General features: G+C 54.9%; 6 protein-coding genes across 6 annotated transcripts; 2 read left to right on the forward strand and 4 right to left on the reverse strand.

The window, feature by feature from the left end:
- Positions 1–1,059: 1,059 nt before the first annotated feature.
- Positions 1,060–2,305, reverse strand: CH63R_00971 (Cytochrome c peroxidase; the record flags this gene model as incomplete). The annotated part of the gene is made up of 3 exons (XM_018295946.1): positions 1,060–1,278; positions 1,341–1,714; positions 1,813–2,305. 3 exons carry the CDS (start codon positions 2,303–2,305, stop codon positions 1,060–1,062), a joined length of 1,086 nt encoding a protein of 361 aa, XP_018164308.1.
- Positions 2,306–5,017: 2,712 nt separating this feature from the next.
- CH63R_00972 (Pre-mRNA-processing factor 39) lies at positions 5,018–6,640 on the reverse strand (the record flags this gene model as incomplete). The annotated part of the gene is made up of 3 exons (XM_018295947.1): positions 5,018–5,192; positions 5,247–6,524; positions 6,576–6,640. The coding sequence occupies 3 exons, from the start codon at positions 6,638–6,640 to the stop codon at positions 5,018–5,020; spliced, it is 1,518 nt and encodes a 505-aa protein (XP_018164309.1).
- Positions 6,641–6,851: 211 nt separating this feature from the next.
- CH63R_00973 (Pre-mRNA-processing factor 39) lies at positions 6,852–7,418 on the reverse strand (the record flags this gene model as incomplete). Its single annotated transcript, XM_018295948.1, has 3 exons — positions 6,852–6,959; positions 7,047–7,262; positions 7,347–7,418. 3 exons carry the CDS (start codon positions 7,416–7,418, stop codon positions 6,852–6,854), a joined length of 396 nt encoding a protein of 131 aa, XP_018164310.1.
- Positions 7,419–9,052: 1,634 nt separating this feature from the next.
- Positions 9,053–9,771, reverse strand: CH63R_00974 (Dihydrodipicolinate synthetase family protein; the record flags this gene model as incomplete). Its single annotated transcript, XM_018295949.1, has 3 exons — positions 9,053–9,311; positions 9,366–9,591; positions 9,714–9,771. 3 exons carry the CDS (start codon positions 9,769–9,771, stop codon positions 9,053–9,055), a joined length of 543 nt encoding a protein of 180 aa, XP_018164311.1.
- Positions 9,772–10,624: 853 nt separating this feature from the next.
- On the forward strand, positions 10,625–14,812 carry CH63R_00975 (SacI domain and endonuclease exonuclease phosphatase; the record flags this gene model as incomplete). Its single annotated transcript, XM_018295950.1, has 6 exons — positions 10,625–11,250; positions 11,299–12,588; positions 12,661–13,196; positions 13,258–13,367; positions 13,426–13,535; positions 13,594–14,812. The coding sequence occupies 6 exons, from the start codon at positions 10,625–10,627 to the stop codon at positions 14,810–14,812; spliced, it is 3,891 nt and encodes a 1,296-aa protein (XP_018164312.1).
- A 2,789-nt stretch (positions 14,813–17,601) lies between these two features.
- On the forward strand, positions 17,602–18,267 carry CH63R_00976 (uncharacterized protein; the record flags this gene model as incomplete). The annotated part of the gene is made up of 1 exon (XM_018295951.1): positions 17,602–18,267. One exon carries the CDS (start codon positions 17,602–17,604, stop codon positions 18,265–18,267), a length of 666 nt encoding a protein of 221 aa, XP_018164313.1.
- Positions 18,268–18,993: the final 726 nt, after the last annotated feature.

Here is an 18,993-nt window from a genome sequence, read left to right on the forward strand (position 1 = left end):
GGCAGCCAGACCATTGTGTGCTGTCCTCGGCACCTACGATCGTTGAGAAGTTCGCTCTTGTGCCCCAGCCCCAGTTCCTAGCGTATACAATCTTTACTCATATTCACTGAGTAGTCTTATAAGCAGCGCCTCGGATGGACTGGGGATTTTAAGAAAGGCCCAGATTGCGAGGCCGACGGTGCCATGAGAAATCAGCCAGAAACACCGCTCATGAACATCTGGCAGTGATAGCGACTTTTCCCTACCAAGGTCTACATAATCAACAGGTCACCAAAAAGAAAAGTACCCAGACCACACTCAGTAACACCCTAGAAGCGGCCAGATGGAAATGTGCAATGGACATTCGATGCAACAATACCCCTTGAAGGAAACGAGCAATGCAGGGAAGCGAACTACTTAACCCCCCATGTCGTACTTGGACGCTAGGAACGGGCAGGTGGTAGGGAGTGGGTGGTCAAGGTACCAAACTGCTGGGATCGAGCCACACCCATCCATCCATCCACATTGGTTGCAGACTGTCATGACGCGACGAACAGGCCTCCAGCGCAGCAACACTTCCCGAGCGAACGGGAGATGGTGAGGGGGAAGCAGCCGTTATATGCCGGGCCATTTAGTGCGGACGATCCGGGGCTGAACCCCTCCCCTTTCCCCTCTCTCGTCTCATCTCTATTTCGACATCATTTGTATGCGCAAGGGCGGGGGTCTTTTCTGTCTTGTTTTTTCGAGAATCATCGCCGTAGCAAGCCGTCCACAAGCATGTCCTTAAATGTTCGTGTTGGTGTTGTACAGGAACTATGGAACATAAAAACAACAAACTACGGAAACAAGCCCAAGAATGGACTACAGGTCGATGATTCGGGACGCTCAAAACCAAGGCTTGAGGGCAGGTCGCCGCCTCCCTCGCCGATGACTCCATCTCTATCTCTTTCGGTACGCCGATTGCGCGGATATCTCTCGTCTATGTCTAGAACCTCCCCAGAGTTTTCTTCTTCCCCCATCTCTCTCATCTATCCCTGCGGAAACACACCTTCGTCGCGGCCACTGCTCAAGAGTGACTGCTTAGTCCTGCCAAGTGGGCTTGAAGGTCCAGCGCTCCTCGGCGCCCTGGGAGAAGGGCACGCCGAGCTCGAACAGCTTGACGATGACGTTGGAGAAGTCCTTGAAGAAGGCCTCGTTGTCCTTGGCGTACTGCTCGACATACTTCTTGAAGGTCTTGTCCTGGATCAGGGCGTAGTCGGCGGGGAGCATCATCAGGGACTTGGTGCTCTTGTCCTCGTACTGCGCAACACCGTTAGCAATCGACTCGTTTGCCACGCCTGCCAAGTGGCTAAGGAACGTACCTGAGCGGGACCATCCCACTTCTTCCACTGCCACTTCTCGTTGAGGAGAAGCTTGTAGTAGTCGTTGGTCAAGACGGTAGGGGAGAAGGTCCAGGGGCCGTCGAAACCGGAGCGGTCAGTGTGGCAACGGCCAAGAGCGTGGGCGCCGGACAGGGCGACGATCTCCTGGTCGTTGAATCCCATGCGGTAGAAGATATCGCGGAGGTGCTTCTCGCGCTTCGTGGCGTCGGGGAGACGGCCGTCAGGGGTGCAGGCGGCAGCCTCGCCGTCTTTGCGGCCGGGACGGTAGGGAATAATGGGGCCCTGCATCTCCTGGATGGCGGCGACGCCGCCGAGGATCCAGAGGTCAGAGTAGGTGATCCAGGGGAATTGCTCTGTTACGGAGTCAGAAAGGTGCGCCTCATCACAGCAAGAAAGTAACAAGAGAAGACTGGCCAGACTCAGTTGCACTGGGAATTGGGGGTTGGCTTACGCTTAACGGGCTCAAGGAAGTCGCGGGCAGCCTTCAGACCGGCGTTGGCACCGTGGTCAGACTCGGGAGCGAAACGCATGGTGGCGCCGTTGCTGCCACCAGTGCCGGTCTCCTTGTCAAAGGTACCGCTGGCGTGCCATGCGAGACGGACAAGGACGGGGCCGTAGCTGCCGTCGTCATACTGGTCGTTCTCCTCAAGGCGATCGGCAATGACCTTGTACACCTTCTCGTAGTCGGCCTTTGTGGGGTTGACGACCTTGGGAGTCGAGCCGGCGGAAACACCACCCTCCTTAGTGTAGAGGTAGGCACCACCGGCGCCAGCAACGGCCAGCCCGGAGAGCCAGAGCCAGGTCGAGCTGCCGGACTTGGCAGGCTCAGAGGAGTAGAAGCGACGGCCCTGCTGGCGGAAGGCCTGGCGGGGGGCGACGGCGAAGGAGGTGCGAGTAGAGGATCTCAGCGCCGCGCGGGCGAACTGTCTCGTGGAAGAGGCCATCTGTTCGGAAGAGGGACGTTAGAGACCAGAGGTTTTGTGTTAGGGTGTGATGAGGCGACTATATCGGGATATTTCGGTAAAGCATAACGTGGCAGCAGCTCAACGAAACCATGTATGGCGTGTAAGCCATGGTAGCTACGGGGGTAGTACTAACCTTGCTGGGGAACTTGTTTAATATGTTGGTTATAGGATATCAAGGCAGATCGACAAGACAATGGCGATGATGAAAGAAGAAGAGAGACACTCGAAAGAGGAAAGGGGAAGAGAAGGGAGGACGGCCGAGAAATTAAATCTCAAGTGGTCGTTGCCCCGGCGGCGTTTGAGAAATACCAATGTACCCTCCATAGCACTAGAGTCAGTTTTCCTCTGGCTGATGCTCTGGGAGGGGGGTAAAGGGACCAAGGGAGGGGACCTTTCGAGGCTTCGTACCTGTGAAATGAGAAATTGATGGTCTCTGAGTGGTCAGAAGCAGGAGCTCCAGTATCGACCGGGGTTTACCAGGGGCCACTTTTCCTTGGGGGGTGGGGGGGCGCCGCCTACTTGCAAGGATTGCCTCAATGTGCTCGCGATGCGGGTTCCAATGTTTTCCATTCGCACGTTTTGCTGGCTTACAATAGTGGAACTCGCCTTCGCTGCCTACCTAAGTACCTTACCTAGGAAGGTAGACAGAGACCGGTATCAGTGTTCGAAACGTGCCGTTTTAGGGGACCGCGGTATCTGCATGAGATAAGGCCCAAGGCAAGGGACGTCGCACGACATTGATATGGGATGGGGCTGACCGCTTGCTTGCTTGCTTGCTTGCTGAAGCTGACACATGCCATACCATGTGGCTTGCTCTAACGCAGCGTCCAACACCTTTCTCTTCGTGCTCTGATTTCGATTGTGGAGAGACCTAGCCCTCAATCAAGCAACTCCAAGACCTCATGAGCAACGGCCAGAATCGGACGGCCTAGTTGTTCTTTGCGCAACCTCTCCCAAATGACACATCCGGGGCCATAACCCCAGGCTCCCTCGGCTACCCGGCCGGTTTCCTGCGGAGCCCATTCCGTTGACCGCGGCTGCACGTTGCCCTTTCATCTTGCAGTACCTATTTGTAATGAATGTCCCGGGTACCCAGTTTCTCCATCGTCGAACCCGAGCCCACCCCGTGGGCCGTGGCAACCATCCCCGGCTCGCCGCCCCTTTGGGAGGGAAAAAATCAAACAAAACGTCACGGCGGATCTATCAAACTGAATGCCTAGCGCGCCATGAGCAAGATATTTGAAATACTAGACGACCCATCATTTAAAATCGATCGTGCTGCTTCTGATTGACCTGCGCATCATGCCACCAAAGACCTGGAAAGACTCTGCTCGGGTATGACTCAACGACGGCTTCGGCATGACACCTCACATCGCGTAGGGGAAGAAAAGGTTTCGGGGTTTGCTCTGTGCTGCTCTCGAGGTCTCATCCCGGGCAAATATGTCAGCCCGCCCCTTCGAGCCTTTTACACGTGGACACAGCACACTACTCGGCCCGGGGTCTCTCTTGCATCAACGGGGTCCTCGATGACGCTCAGAAGCACGCCGTTGTCGCCTTTTACCCTTGTCTTGCCCTCCAACTCCCACGGGCTCGGCCTCCTCCCCAGCTCACACCACATTCGCCAATGACAGCTGTCTACACCTCAACTGACCCCTTCTCGCGACAATAGCACATGCGTCCTCTGCCGATTGTGTTCGCATTGAAGAATGTGCAGGCGAGTGTTAGTTGAGGTAACCCCTCAGTGCGATTACGCTACCGGCTTGCCAGACTCTCATCACACTCTGCCCCGAAACATACACTCTTGAACGTTGGCCCGTTCAACGGCTACCCAGCCGAAGTAGTTTCTCGGAAAACCTAGCCGTCAACAATCTAAACTCTTAGCCTCCTTTAGTGACATCTGAAACAGGTAAAAACTTCCTGCTGGAAACTCAAGAACGCCCCAGGCCCCCCAGCCCCCTGTCGTTGCTTGGTAAGCAGTCATTCAAGTTTTGGTACCCACCGGCTACACTAACATGCCTGTAGGTTGTCAGTCATATTCAGTCCCAAAGCCTCTTGAGCTCGTTTTACTCGCGTGCAGTCAGTCGCTCACGCCTCGCCGCGTGAAGTACAGGTAGCAAGGCGCACCGGCCTGAACCTCGATCTCTGCGACACCTTAACAGAGTTACAGACCTTGGACTCCAATCCGAACCCTTGCTCAGGCCGGCATCTCTCACCCTTGCACCTCCCCGCAACGGCCAGTTCAGGGACCTCGGCGGCACTGCCCGTACCCTAACCTCTGCATCGTACACCCATGGTCGCCGGGGTATGCGCAGTCATGTACACTGTTGATAGTGTCGCCGGACTGCACAAGCACATTGTTGTTGTTAATGTTGTTGCTGTTTCTTTGAACAAGGTGTTTAAGCTATTATTATCTGCGTCGATGATCGATTCGCAAATCTCGGGGGTTGAGGCCGTGTTGACCTGCGGTGCCCGAAGACGATTCCCTCCAAACATGTTTTACCTTGGCGGAAGACACTGGTCTCTATCTGACCACCTCATAAACACTGCATACAGTACAATTTCCCCGAGGCCAGCCACCCACGCATCATCTGTCGTCGGAACGAGTCGTATAGTACAAAAATCTCAAGGAGCAACTACCCAAGTGGAGGGAACTCCCAAAGCATGAAAACTTGCCTTGTGAACTGGTCTGGCCTAGTTAAAAGGCGCTGTCGTCTGGCCCTCAAGGTCGGGTTCGCCCTGCAGTTCGTAGTACCTGAGGTATCTGGCCTCGGCTCGGTACTTGGTCGCATCGTCCATTTCGGTGTCGGCAACACCGTTTTCCTTCCCGGCGGCAGGCGCCTTGTTCAACAGAGAAATCGAGCCAGGTCTGTAGTATTGTTAGCGCCATGCAAGTGTGGTCATCTGGAAGTTCTTGACTCACCCAAAAATCTCCCTGTCAATGACCAAGAACTGCTTCATCGCGTCCTTGCCACCCCGCTGCTGAAGGTAAGACAAGTAGATCCGGTACAGCTCCTTCTTCGTCGAAGCTGACAAGCGGCTCTTGCTACGGAGTTCGTCAAAGATTTGCTTGACGCGGTCGCCATGCTGGTCCTCCACGTCCGTGCTCGTGGCCTGCTGCAATTCGAACTCAAGCCATCTGTCCCAGAAGACGCGGCTGTCGGCGTACCACTGCACATTCTTGAGGAACACATTGCGAGCCTCTTCCACCGAGCCCTTAACCTTCCATAGGAAGAGGGCCCATTCGGTGACGAGGGCTGCTTTGGTGAAGATGTCCACCTGGGGAGAGTCGATTTGCGCCTTAAACACCTCGATAGCCGCGTCCAGGCCGCTCTGACGGCGCTGGAGGTGGGCCCATGAGGTGATGACCTCGATGCAGTCAGGGAGCTTTGTGAGTATCGCCGCATGGATATCGCGGGCGATGTCGACACGTCCGCAGCTCTCCTCGAAATAGGCAAATTGCAGCCTGATGCCCGGACGGCTGATGGGCACATACAAAGTGGCAGCTCGCTGATAGATGATCCTAACCTCTTCCTCCTTACCCTCCTGCGCAGACATCCACCGGGCGTATCGGAACCAAAATTCGTCGTAAAAGGCGCACGTCACCAAGCACCGCTCGTAAAGGAATACGATGCGGGTGAAGTTGCCCTCAGACTCTTCAAAGTCGAGGTACTTGCGCCAGTTGGTGAGCTGCGAGCTCTCGAGTTCGGTAACATGGAAGTAAGGACGCTTCATTTCGGATTCGTAGGTCCATCGCTTATTGGTCTCGGCTTGGGTCTGAGTAAAGTACTCGTAGTACATGGCATCGATCTTGGTGCGGATATCACGCTCGACCTCAAGTTCTGTTCGCTGAACGCCGGCATACTGGGCACTCTCCGCCTCGACTTCCGTCCGGAATTTGTCCAACGTCTCGGCGGGAACTAGTTCGGTCACGGGGCGGCTGTGGGAAAGCTGGCGGAAGCGCTCGAAGTACCGGGCATACTGGTGCATCGGAATGTGGATGACGCGAGACAGGATGGCAAAGATCTTGTCTTGGGCCTCCTGTCGCTCTTCGTACTCAATGTACTTGTCCCAGAACGGGTGAGCAAGGAAGTCTAGACCGACACAGGTAGCACCGCGTTCGAAAAGCCTGAAGAAGATGGTCAGTACACCGGGTAAGGGCTGGGGGAAGGGGTTTGGTCGGGAGTATGGGGAAGGCGGGCTATACAGGAAGGGGTATCAAGTGAAATCAACTGGCGAATCCAAGCCTAACGTAAGGTGTTCCAATGGGAGCGATGTGGTGAAGATGCGACGTGAAGCGGACAACGAATCAGTCATCGTCAAGTGGAAATCAGCAGAGCCTGGTAACTACTAGCGTGAGAGGGCATCCCAACAATGGGGCTGCTGTTGGCATTTCTCACCGACGAATACTTGTGAAGAAGGCGGCGGGTGAGGCCCACGCATCGCTCGATCGAGGTGTTGAGCGGCCGGTGAGGCATGCTGCGGTGATGGTGATGTTAAGGGGAAGGAAAGCCGACCATCAAAATACTTACTCCCTGACGAGGTGTGGGACGTGAGTGGTCTCCATTTTGAAGGAGCAATAATCGGTCCACAAGTCGACAGAATTGGTGATGCTGGCACATCCTCGCTCATAAACCTAGAGATGCGTCTTGTCAGCCGCAAGCTCGGAGGCAAGGGATACGTGTGATGCGACGCGACACGATGCGATGCGACGGCAACTCACCATTTCCGCTGACTCGGGTCCAGCAATGTTGAACTCGAGATCGGCATATTTCTTCCAGTAGCCAAAGAGCAAGGGGAATTTGAGGAGGAAGCGGTCGTAGGCATCGCGAAGAGTGGCCAGTGCCTGGGGGCTGGAGTTGCGGTTCAAGCCGCCCTCTAAGCCCTCGCAGGCGCGGACCAGCTTCTCCCAGGTCTCGAAGTTATCGGGGTCGGCATCCTGTGCGCACGAGACAGAGGTTAGCAACCGTTCAATTGAAAGCGGCGATGGGTGCGACATTAAGGATGCCGCAATTTGACGTACCACATCAGCCTGGAGCTTCTTGATCTCGGCGCTCTCCTCTTCGGAGCTCCCAAAGTGGTCGTAATCAGACATAGCGAGAACGACTTGGGTAACGAGTGGCAGCGGAGGTGGAAGTTGAATTTTAAGTCAATGTTGGATGATGCGCAAGGCCGCGATGGACAGCAACAGGCGGCAGGAGCGGGTTGCAGATGGTTGAATGAAGGCACCGCAAATGTCGAGGCTGTGGTTGGAATCGTGGGTGACTGGGAGGAGCTTCGAGGGCGCGAAAGGAAGGGGGGTTGGATATTTTTTAACAGCACTAGGGGGACGAATGGGGCTGCTGTTGCTGCTGCGCCTGCACCTCACGTCTGCAGTGTGGAATTGGGGCTGGGGCAGGGTGACTGACGTTCGTCCTTCAGCGCGCGATCCGAATGGAAAGGTACACGGAACCAATGTACCTCGACAGGCAAACCCTTGCTCTCAATGCTTTATCAGTGACGCGGCGGAAGCGAATGAGATCAGCCAACAGCTCGGAGAGATCAGATCAGGCCGGCAGACCCTCTGCACAAGGGGGTCGGTGCAGTACCAGGTACCTCTGTCAAAGGAAACCTAGGGCGCCTCCGTGCTTATCTTCGAATACTCTTCGAATGCCTACCTAGGTGGCTAGGTATCTAGGTAGGTATGCTTCACCTACCGAAGTGTTACCCGCAGTGTGTGCGCGCATCAGTTGTCCTTGGAGGGGGTGGCTTATCCAGCCTCCTCAACCTGTCGCCTCTGTTTGCCCTGCCCGTCCTCTTCGGTATTTTCCTGTGTGAATACTCCAGATTCTGGAGACAGCCCAACTGGTGGACGTTCAATGTGTGGAGCAACGCTGTCGTTTAGCTGCTCCTGCGCAGGTCGTGATTTTTTCTTCGTTGATGGCTAGGATGTCTTAGGTAAGCAATCACTCAAACGTGGGGCCTATTTGACGTCCGATATCCACGAAAAACCTTTCTGCCTTTTTTCTTCTCTTCTTCACAATAAGGCTTGTGATGATTATCAAACAATACATGATAGGAAGAGAATGACTGACCACCCAAGGTGGCAGCGTGATCTCAATATTATATCTGAAGCCTGATCTGCGCAAGCATTGATTCTGCCGTGTCAGCGGCCGCGGGGGAATTCCCCGTCCGCACATCTCTTTGCGTCTCATCTTTCCATCTTGCCCCTTTTTTTTTTACCGCTCCCCTCCAAACGCTCAACCGAAGCGAAGGACACTTTCTATGCTTTTGATCGAGTTCCGAAGCGCTTCCCAACGCACATGACCCCTATTTAGTAATCTATCACCTGGCATATCGTTTGACAGAATATCAGCCACTTCCCACGTGGTGGACTAGACATTGCTGTTTGGCGCAGTGCGGGGTTCGTGAATGCAAAGGCGTGGTCCAGAGTCACCTCGTCCCGTTTCTGAATGCAGACCGTCCAATGCCATTCGTTCCCAACCGGATGCCGTGCTCTATCCAGTCGGTGATTTCATACTTCGCCGGTGACGGGCTCAAGCGCGTCCAATATTGAATCGCATTTGTGTTCGAACGCCGTGGAGAAAAGAAACGTGCCGTACGAGGCCGACTAGTATGTTCGATCAAAGGCTCCTCTAACGAATTGCAGCCCGTCGTGCTTGCGGAGCATGAAGGTGAAGAGTTGGAGTGGAGGATGTGGCGCGCAGTCAGTCTCAGCCTCTTCGCCGTCTAGTGCTTCGTAACGCGGCGGTAGACACGCACATATGTCACACCCGTGACAGACAAGAATTCCGTTTTCCTCGCTCCGTCGATGATTTCTGCAGCTGAGTTGCCACCACACGTCCACTCTGCATCTCCCCAACTCTGACAGGTATCGTGATTCGCTCCATTGTGGAACTTGACAAAGAGAATGACAGTCACTTTGCGGATTTTGATGCCCTCGTTGGTGTCCAGCAGTGTTCCGGGAGCCTCAATGCCATGCCTCTTTCTGCCTTGGTCGTTGTAGAAATGGGGTGCTTAATATTCGTATGCATAGATGGACGCCATGACTTCCCATGGCGCGTCAGCATTGTAGACGAGATTCTCCAGGCTAGCAATGCCCTCCATGAAGCACTTGGCGAGGGAGCCCAGCAACTTCTCCTGGCTAGACCAATCCATAACATGGACTTTGTACCCCGGGAAGTGCGAGAAGTATCCCGGGTGGGCTTGATCTGTAGATGACCAGTCGCGCCGGCTCTCCCAAGCACCGACGGGTGCGGCAATGGCACCTGGAAGGAAGAGCTCGTTATGAGTCTTCCATAGGACGGCGCCAGCGAGTAGATTCCGGTAAAATACCGGTGAAACTCGAGACCAGGGAGGGAGTCGGAGATTATACTTAATCACAGGTTACCTGCTACCTGCTTATTTTTGCACATCACAAGAGGATCTGGGTTGATATGCCATGTCATGTTGGGCCTTATACCTGACTCAACTGGCGGTCCCAGTGGTTTTTTGTAGTCTTGACGCACAAGGCAATGCTGAAAATTTAGGCTAGATAGCAGGACGAAGCCGTGAGTTGGGGTTTGCCTGCATGGCTGAAATATTACGCTCGGGGTGTCTTGAAGATGCAGTTTTAAGGGTTCATCGCATCTCTGGGTTTCCTGTCACTAGGCCTTGTGGACCAAGTTTGGAATAACGACTCTCCACGTTGCCGCCGATCCGAATGAACTCTGTACTGCCGCTCTCTTCAACCCGAGTCGATATGGGTTTTGTAAGCCATTTTTCGATCCGCAAACAGAGTATTGTGCAGAAGAGGCACTGTGCCACATGGCTCTAGGACGACAAGGCCCGTGCTTCCTTGTCAGCTCCATCCTTCTTTGCCGATTCAACCTACTGAGAGCTACCCACTAAGGTAACTGCCAATATAGACACCTACCCAGGTGCCTAGGTACTCAGTCGGAGCTCAGGTGCCAGAGACACAGCGACCCAACCTCTAAAACCCCTGCCCCTCCCCCCCCTGGCCGGACGGACGTCATTGTCGGGCTCGGTGTTGGCGACCCAAATTCACATTCTCAGCCACGGCATCTGCCATCGCGAACCTTCACACAACCTCAAGCCATTGCGCAATCCCACACTTCTTCACGACGCCTGCGTTCCGCTGCGACCTACTTTCTACAACGGTTCGTCACCGAGCCGTTCCTCTGCGACGCTCCACCCACCGACTTCACCCTTCGAGGAACACAGGCCAGCACCCTCGTTCAAGCATGCTCTGCGACAACCGCGCCTCTTCTCCGAATTCTGCAGCAACACTTTGTATCCACCATGGACTACGCCAACTCCGGATCATGGCCCTCCCAGGTGCCGGCACCAGAGAAGTCTAGCCGACTCTACATTCGCGACTACCCCCACCGATCTATTGCTCTCGTCTCGTCGTCGCACGCCCTCATCTTCCGATACAGCTCCGCCAGTACCGGCACAAACGGCTCCCTTACCTCAATCGCATCTACCCGATCACGACCAAACGGCGATGGTAACGCGTCGAAATGCATGGTCGAATTCACCCAGGTCACCAAGAAGACGCTGGCCGACTACCGATCTCTGACCCCGCGGCCGATTTTTGGAACATTGGGTCTTATATCCGTCGAAGGCGACGTGTTCCTTTCCGTCGTGACACATGCCACTAGAGTTGCCACCCTTAGACCGGGGGAAACTGTGGAACGGATCGCGAGTGTTGCTTTCTTCTGTCTCAACAGCAGCGAGTGGGATGATGTCGTTTCTCTGGATCCCTTGGATTCCGAGGCGTCAGACGCCAATTCGGTCTACGGTCAGAACCTCAGAGGGCGGGATGTTCAAGTGGAACACCCGTGTACAGATCTGCGCAAGCTTCTGGGCAACGGCACGTTCTACTACAGTACCGACTTCGATTTGACGAACAGGTTGCAGGACAGGTAGGTTTTCGTGTCCCTAGTACATCCTACAGGTTGCTGACTGTCTAGAACGGTGAACTCGTACACGTTCGACATCGACAACTTCGACGACTCCTTTCTGTGGAACTCGTACATGATCAGTCCGCTGGTTCAGTTCAGATCCCGACTGCTGCCCCAGGAGCGCGAGGCTTTGGACTCATCAAGGTTTCTGACTTCCGCCATCCGTGGCTTTTGTCGAACAATGGCGATTCCCCAAACAAGCGCTCCTTTGAAGACTCGATCGACCGGGTTGCCTTCGTACCTCACAGTTGTATCGCGACTTTCTTGTCGTAGAGCTGGAACGCGTTTCAACTCCAGAGGCATTGACGACGACGGCAACGTCGCCAACTTTGTAGAGACAGAGACCATCTACTGGAGCCCTGGCGGCACTCTTTTCTCGTACGCTCAAGTCAGAGGCTCAGTTCCGCTCTTTTGGGAGCAGACGGCGGAGCTCATCCCTGGCAAGCAGAACATCACCGTCATCAGATCGCCTGAAGGGGCACAGCCTGCCTTCAACAGGCACTTTGCAGATCTAGAGCGGGCCTATGGCGCTGTACATGTGGTCAACCTGTTGAGTGAGGGCAAGCCTGGCGAAGCACAGCTCAGTCAGCTGTACCATCTAGGGGTGGAGCATTGCCCCCTGAGCCAGGTCGGCGAGGAAGAATCGCAAGATCACGCGCTGCTGAGAGAAACTCACTACGACTTCCATGCCGAGACAAAAGGCCCAGGAGGATATGAAGCGGCACGTCAAATTCGCAGATACATCGAAAATTCGATAGACGGGTTCGCCTACTACTTGGCTGAAGAGTCCGAGGACGGGGCTGCTGACAGCGATCACCATGGTTCCAACCGGATGGTCGTAGTTCTCCAACAAGAAGGTGTATTCCGGACGAACTGTCTCGATTGTTTGGACAGGACGAACTTGATCCAGACTCTCATATCGCAGATGGCCACAGAGGCATTCCTGGGCCACCGCGGCGAATATGCCACGTCGGACTTTTGGATGAGACACTCGACCCTCTGGGCGGACAATGGCGATGCCCTGTCAAAGATTTACGCCGGAACAGGTGCGCTTAAATCCTCCTTCACACGTTCTGGAAAGATGTCGCTGGCTGGTGCCGTTGCGGATATGCGCAAGTCGGTGCAGCGTCTCTACCACAACAACTTCACGGATGCGGCTCGACAAACAACGATTGACCGCCTTCTTGGGCGCCTTGTCAACCAGATGCCCGTCATCCTCTTCGATCCTATTAGCGACTATGTTTCTGGCGAGCTCGCCAAGAGGAGTGCCGAATTCTCTTCGGTGCAGGACATCACCATGTAAGTTTACTGCCTGCCTACTGCCCTCCTGCTGCCTTCCATCTCGATTCTCTATGATGCTTACTCCTGTAGGTTGGTTGGCACATTCAACCTGAATGGCCGCACCGAGGGTGTTGACAGCGACCTTGCTCCATGGCTCGCCCCAGAAGAACTCGGCAACGTCCTACCTGAAATCGTGGCGGTGGGATTCCAGGAGATTGTCGAGTTGAGCCCGCAGCAGATCATGAACAGCGATCCTTCCAGGAAACAGTTGTGGGAGGCCGCAGTGAGACGATGCCTCAACAAACGTGCCAAGGCACTTGGTGGCGAGAGATATGTGCTGCTCCGGAGTGGACAGCTTGTTGGCGCTGCGCTGTGCATTTTTATCAAGGCTTCGGCCCTGGCCAACATTAAGAATGTGGAAGGTAGCGTCAAGAAAACTGGGCTGTCGGGGATGGCGGGCAACAAGGGCGCGGTTGCGATACGATTTGATTATGCGAATACCCACATCTGCTTTGTGACGGCCCATTTGGCTGCTGGATTTTCGAATTATGACGAGCGGAACCGGGACTACGCGACAATTCACCACGGGCTTCGTTTCCAACGGAACCGTGGCATCGACGATCATGGTACGTTCGGGACCAACCATCAGCGATCCACCTGTTGGTGTACGAGCTGACCCGAGAACAGATGCTGTTGTGTGGCTGGGAGATTTCAACTACCGAATCGGCCTCGGCTCTGAAATTGCCCGTGGCCTGATCAAGAAGCGAGACTTAGAGACGCTTTACGAGAACGACCAGGTAAGGAGCGGAAGTGCCTTTGCGAACTGGCCACCATGTTGACTTTCCTTCTTCGCAGCTGAACCTACAGATGATTGCGGGTCTTGCGTTCCCATTCTACTCTGAAGCTCGGATCAACTTCTTGCCCACATACAAGTTCGATCTTGGTACGGACGAATATGACACATCGTACGTAGAACGAACCGACATCACCCCAAATCCCGATGCAGAGGCTGATTTTGAGCAGTGAAAAGGCACGTATTCCCGCGTGGACCGACCGCATTCTGCGCAAAGGAGCAAACTTGCGCCAACTAGCGTACAACTCAGCCCCGCTGAAGTTCTCGGATCATCGGCCGGTGTATGCGATCTTTCAGTATAATGTGAGCATCGTTGACGAAGCCCACCGGGATCGAATCAGTAAAGAGCTCTACCAGCGGAGGAAAGCGGACCTTGGAGATGTAGTTGCCAACCTGGACTCGGAGGAGACGGACGACGAGGACTTGATTGGCTACGAAGCCATCGAGCCAGGACTGCCCCCTGCGAGCTCTGACCGTCAAAAGTGGTGGTTGGAGAACAAACAGCAGGCGAGAGTTGACATGAAGCAACCAAAAGCACCAGATGGACACGCTGCAGTGTTGAACCCCGGAAGGCCACCAAACCCATTTACACCAACAGGAGAGCCAGACTGGGTCAACGTGCCGAGGTCAAGGCTGTCGTCCTTTTCCAGCGTCTCGACATCACCGTACGAGCATGTCTACACCCCAAACGATCTCTCATCGTCAGCCTCCAATAGGATTGCGAGAAAGCTTCCGCCACCATTTGATCCGTCGGCCCTGTCATCAAAGGTTGGCGGACTCAACATCAAAGACGAGAAGTCATCTAGGGGGGAAACACCACCGCCGCCGCCACCACCTAGAAGGCAGACAGGAGCCAGCGCGGCAGTTCAACAACCTCCGCTGATCCCCTCCAATCGATCACAAAACCCAACCCCCCCGCGGCCTTCGTCTGCGATTTCGCAGATGTCGCAATTGTCTTCACAGTCCAAATCCAAGCCCGCGCCACCCGTTGCGAAGAAGCCAGCCCACCTGGCCACGTCACCGATCCTGAGCAGCAACGGTACAAGTCAGTACAAGGATGACCCGACTGAACGACCGCCACTGCCGTCTCGGGCGTCGACGGGCTTTACCAACCTCAGCGCGGGCTTGGAGAAAGGAATGCAGAGAAAGCCTGTCGGTGCACCGGCCAAGCCACTCAAGCGGGCAGATACCCTAAATGTCGAACCTGGCAGACAGAGCCCGATGGCCGGGGCAGTCGCATTGCCGGGGATGAGAGCTGGCGAGGCGCGGCCCAAACCCAAGATCCCAGCCAAGAAGAATGCGCCAGTAGATTTACTAGACTCGCTGGATGATGAGGGGCCCAGCGACATGGGAAGCTGGGAGACGTTGGTTCCCAGCACGCAGAGATGATGGTGACGATGTATCTGAGTATGTAGAGTTTCCCGATACCTAGACATGATAATAGAAAGCGAGCGGGCGCTGTTTACGGCACAGACGACCATACATACTTGACAGACTGGACGTCTTAGACGGTTGACGGTGAAAAGATACCGGGCTGATTCAGGCGGGGTTTACCGTTGCTGTTGCTGTTGATGTTGCTATGGAACCGCAGACCGCGGATGGTTTGGACACTCCGACAAAGTCTCAAACAATCGACATACATCATAGCTAAATAATGCAAATGACATCCACCGGGAACCAACTGGCGGTAGTCTTACTTACACTCTCACCCTCCTCCCGGCCCTATTTGTAAGCTCGATGAGGAAGGAAGCCCATTGCCTGGCCCCCGCCAATGGAAGGGGGTGGTTAATCTCACAGGCGACCCGACCCGACCCGGTGCGGGTGAGCCGGGGGGCACAACACCAATCGGCTTCCATGCCATAGTCACCCACAACATAACCTCATTCTCATTCTCATCTTCAGTGGGCGGCGAGCCCCTTCACCAGGCGGGCTTCACCGAGGCGAGTGCGTTTCGATGGATGGATGGACCCTGAATCTCGGCAGTTGTAGGAAAGCCGTTTTCTTACATGCCCCTCGTAGTCGCCCACATCCTCATCCTTCTCTGTCATCTCGAACCAGGGAGGACCCACGATGGTGTCGTCCTCTCGATAACTGAGACATTACACCGCTACCTCTCTTTCCTTTTTTGCAGACTACCAGAAAACCCGCAGCGCCCCTCATTTTCTGTGCTTTTTTTCGTTGTTGACATCTGACAGCAGCACCATCCAACTACGCAGCATCCTAGCCCCAAGCCCAAGTCACGCCCCTCCTCTTTTCGTGCGCGCCACAGCGAACAAGGTGCCGGAGCTTGTTGCCTGGAAGGTGGGACGGCGGGAGGGAAGGGATCACTCTGCCAGTGTTTTGTTGCACGCGCCGCGCCGCTCGCACTAACCTTCTTCTCCTGTGCAGCGTGCCCTGTGCTTCCTTTTTCCCTGTTACCCTGAGAAGTTGCCCTTTGCCTTCGCCCGCAATGATACCCAAGTAGCCGCTTGCGGAGGTTCCACTCAGAAATCCGGCAGCAGGACCGGCCGCCTACTTTTTCCTTCACAGCGCCATCCCCCTCCCCCCTCTAGTGCGGCACATCGGGGCAATGATCAACTGGACTAGGCCCGCCGATCGTGGAGCAGGCGAAGCCCGAAGCAGACAACATCCCTTCCAAGGCGCAGCGGCGGCGACGACGACAGATAAGGGGAACGACCCAAAGCCAAAGGCGCGTGAAAGCACCAGCAAATGTGCCCCCCTCCCCCCCGGGGGGACCTCCAAAGCATTTGTCTTCTGCCCATCTTTAGTTCAGCGGCGCCTGAACCCCATCTGCTTCAGCCCTCATCCGGCTTGTCTTCTTCCCGTCCCATCACACCTACCTGACCTTCTTTCACCGACCTAGAAGTCCAAAACACTCTAAAAAAGACTGGAAGAGAAACCAACCCTGCGGTCGGAGCTACTGCCGTGGCGTGCTCTGGTCACCTGCATCGTCTCCCTCTCTCCCTCAAACTGTCGCTCACAAACACCTTCTCCCTCCAGCTGTAAGGCCGAACGACGGACGGACGGACGGACGTTTGTCGGTTCGTCGCAACGAAACGCTGCGAAGCGAATCCCAAAGCGCCCCCCCTACTGTTGCTGCTGCTGTTGTTTTGTTGCCCATCGAGACCCGCATCGACCACATCGCTGGGAAAACAATTCGTCACCTTTTTGACCTCGATCGTCCGCCACCAGAGGACTGGCTTGTTTAGCCGACCAGTCACAAGCCCTCCCCGCCTACCGTTATATCTTGCCTTCTTCTTGGGCAAGAATCATTCTACTTGTCGTTACCGTCCTGGGGTTGGCTCCTCAGTTTGTTTTTTGTTTCATACGCCCGGAGGCGTTTCCCCGCTAAGACCTCCCACCCGGGTTCCCCAGAGACCGGATGACAAGAAAGAGGCTTGACTCGTTCATCCATCCTTCCTGCATCCTCCTCTTTTGCTGGTGATTTAATCGTTTTTGCTGCCCTGAACCCCCAAAACCCTCGTCCACTCCTGTTGCTTTCTGCCTCGCACCTCAACCCGCCCTAATCCTGTCATCTGCCCATTCTCATCACCTCCCTATCTCCCATACACACACAAACGCACACACAAGCCCAACGCCAGAGGAGGCGCCATCAGAATCCGGGGTTGGCGCCGACTAATTTTCTTGGACGAACTCACGAAGGAAGGGCACATGAACCGTATGTTCGAGTCGTTCTGCCGAGTCGAGACAGACAAATACGCCCATAACACCATCCCAGTCAGGTCCCGTGTGTTGTTACACCTACACGATACGCTCCAAACTTTAATACCCTCCTCTATTTCTTGCACTTCCTCTCCACTTCCCTTCCTCGATCTACGCTTTCTCGTCTTATCGACAGCGGACGGACCGTAGGGCTACCTGTTCCCAACAACGAACACCTAATTCTGCTTCACTTTGTCAAGAAGGCGCGTAGGCCTTCTCGAAGTCTCAGCAAACTTTCTTGCCTTCGGTCTTGGCTCAGAAGAGCATTACCGTCATTCCAACATTGGTCATTCAACATCCACAGCCAGCAATCGCGAGTTCAGAATAACCCACTTTCCGAATCTGACCTGGTCTCCCTTCGCCCATACCAACCGTGCCTTCATAGACATCCGGGAACAAAAGAGCCCTTATAACCCCAAGAGTATAGCCCGCATCATTTATAAATCACCGACAAAATGTCTCCTCAGGACTCATCCCTCACTAAGCAACAACGGATTCAAGTATGGCGCGAGGAGGTTGCGGCATCGGCATCTCTATGCACATGCCCCCCGTCCTCGCCGGCCGCATCCGCCTCGTCGACAAATATTTCCCTCTCCGCAACTTCTTCATCAGCCTCCTCGTCGGCATCGTCACCAGGGGCGCGTGACCCCTTTACTTTTTTCCGGCTCCCTTCGCAACCGACATACTGCCCGACATGCTCCCGCCTCGGAGCCCCGTCGGCAATGGGCCTGGAGCCGTCGGCGGCTTACCTCGAACAGACGGAGACGCTCCCCGGCGGACACGTGCCGGCGGGCATCTTCCGCGCGAAGCACGGCAATCACCCAATCTTCCGCGGCATGCGCAACCTCGTCCGCAAACTTAGCGGCAGCAGGACTGGCGGGCCCATGCCACCTCGAGGCGCCGAGGAAGCCACCAGGATGTACCGACGCGCGACCCTCGCTGCCACTCCTCATGCCACAAACAACGCTGCCGCCGACACGGAACTGGACGCGGACGGAGACTGCGTCGCTGACGGTGCGGACTCGGAGGGCCGTGGCCACGTGCCAAAGCTGATTGCCGAGAAACAGGCGCGGCTTAGGAGGGCCTCGAGGTTGCTCTCGAGGACTCACGGGAATTCTTAGTACTCGCACATACGCTTGATGAGCAGATGAGCAGCTTGCGGGTTGGTTTCACTATAGGGAGCATGGCAAATGGTTTCCGTGAAATATGGTAAACGAAATGGTCGGTGGTGCTAGGCGTCTTCTTTCCTTGTTGTTCTAATTGGACCGGTTCACATACACAATTTGGCTTCAGTCGTGCTTGTTAAATACCAATTTGTCCATTGTGTAACCAACGTAGTTCTTGATGCCTGGAACGAATTTGCTGCTTGCCACCAGCATGCAGATTGTTGACTTCGAAGGTAGAGCTCACTATCCCATGGATCCAAAGTCTGAATTAAAACCTACGATGCCTGCCCTTTATTACCCATCACTCACTACATGCTAAGCTCTCACTTTTGACCGAGTTTTGACATCATGTTGAACTGTATGTTCGACATCCTGCGGAAAACACACACACACACACACACACGCACAAGTCAAGACGCGTTGGCCCAAAACTGTTGATGAACGTTTGTTATTTTCTTTTGGTCTTGTAGACTGAATAGACAGGGGCATTTGGGGGGAAGGACTTTCTCTCTGTGAGAAGACGCGCGACAACTGAAGGACCACTATGAGGAAAACCGAAAAAAGAAGACGAGACAGCCGTAAACCATCCAGCACAGGGGTAAAAAGCAGGAATCGAGGAGAACAAAAGAGGACAAGATTCCGGGCATGGACGGATATGAAGAAGGGGAAGGTTGGTAGTTA

Source organism: Colletotrichum higginsianum, chromosome 1 (assembly GCF_001672515.1).
Source record: "Colletotrichum higginsianum IMI 349063 chromosome 1, whole genome shotgun sequence".
Lineage (NCBI taxonomy): Eukaryota > Fungi > Ascomycota > Sordariomycetes > Glomerellales > Glomerellaceae > Colletotrichum > Colletotrichum higginsianum.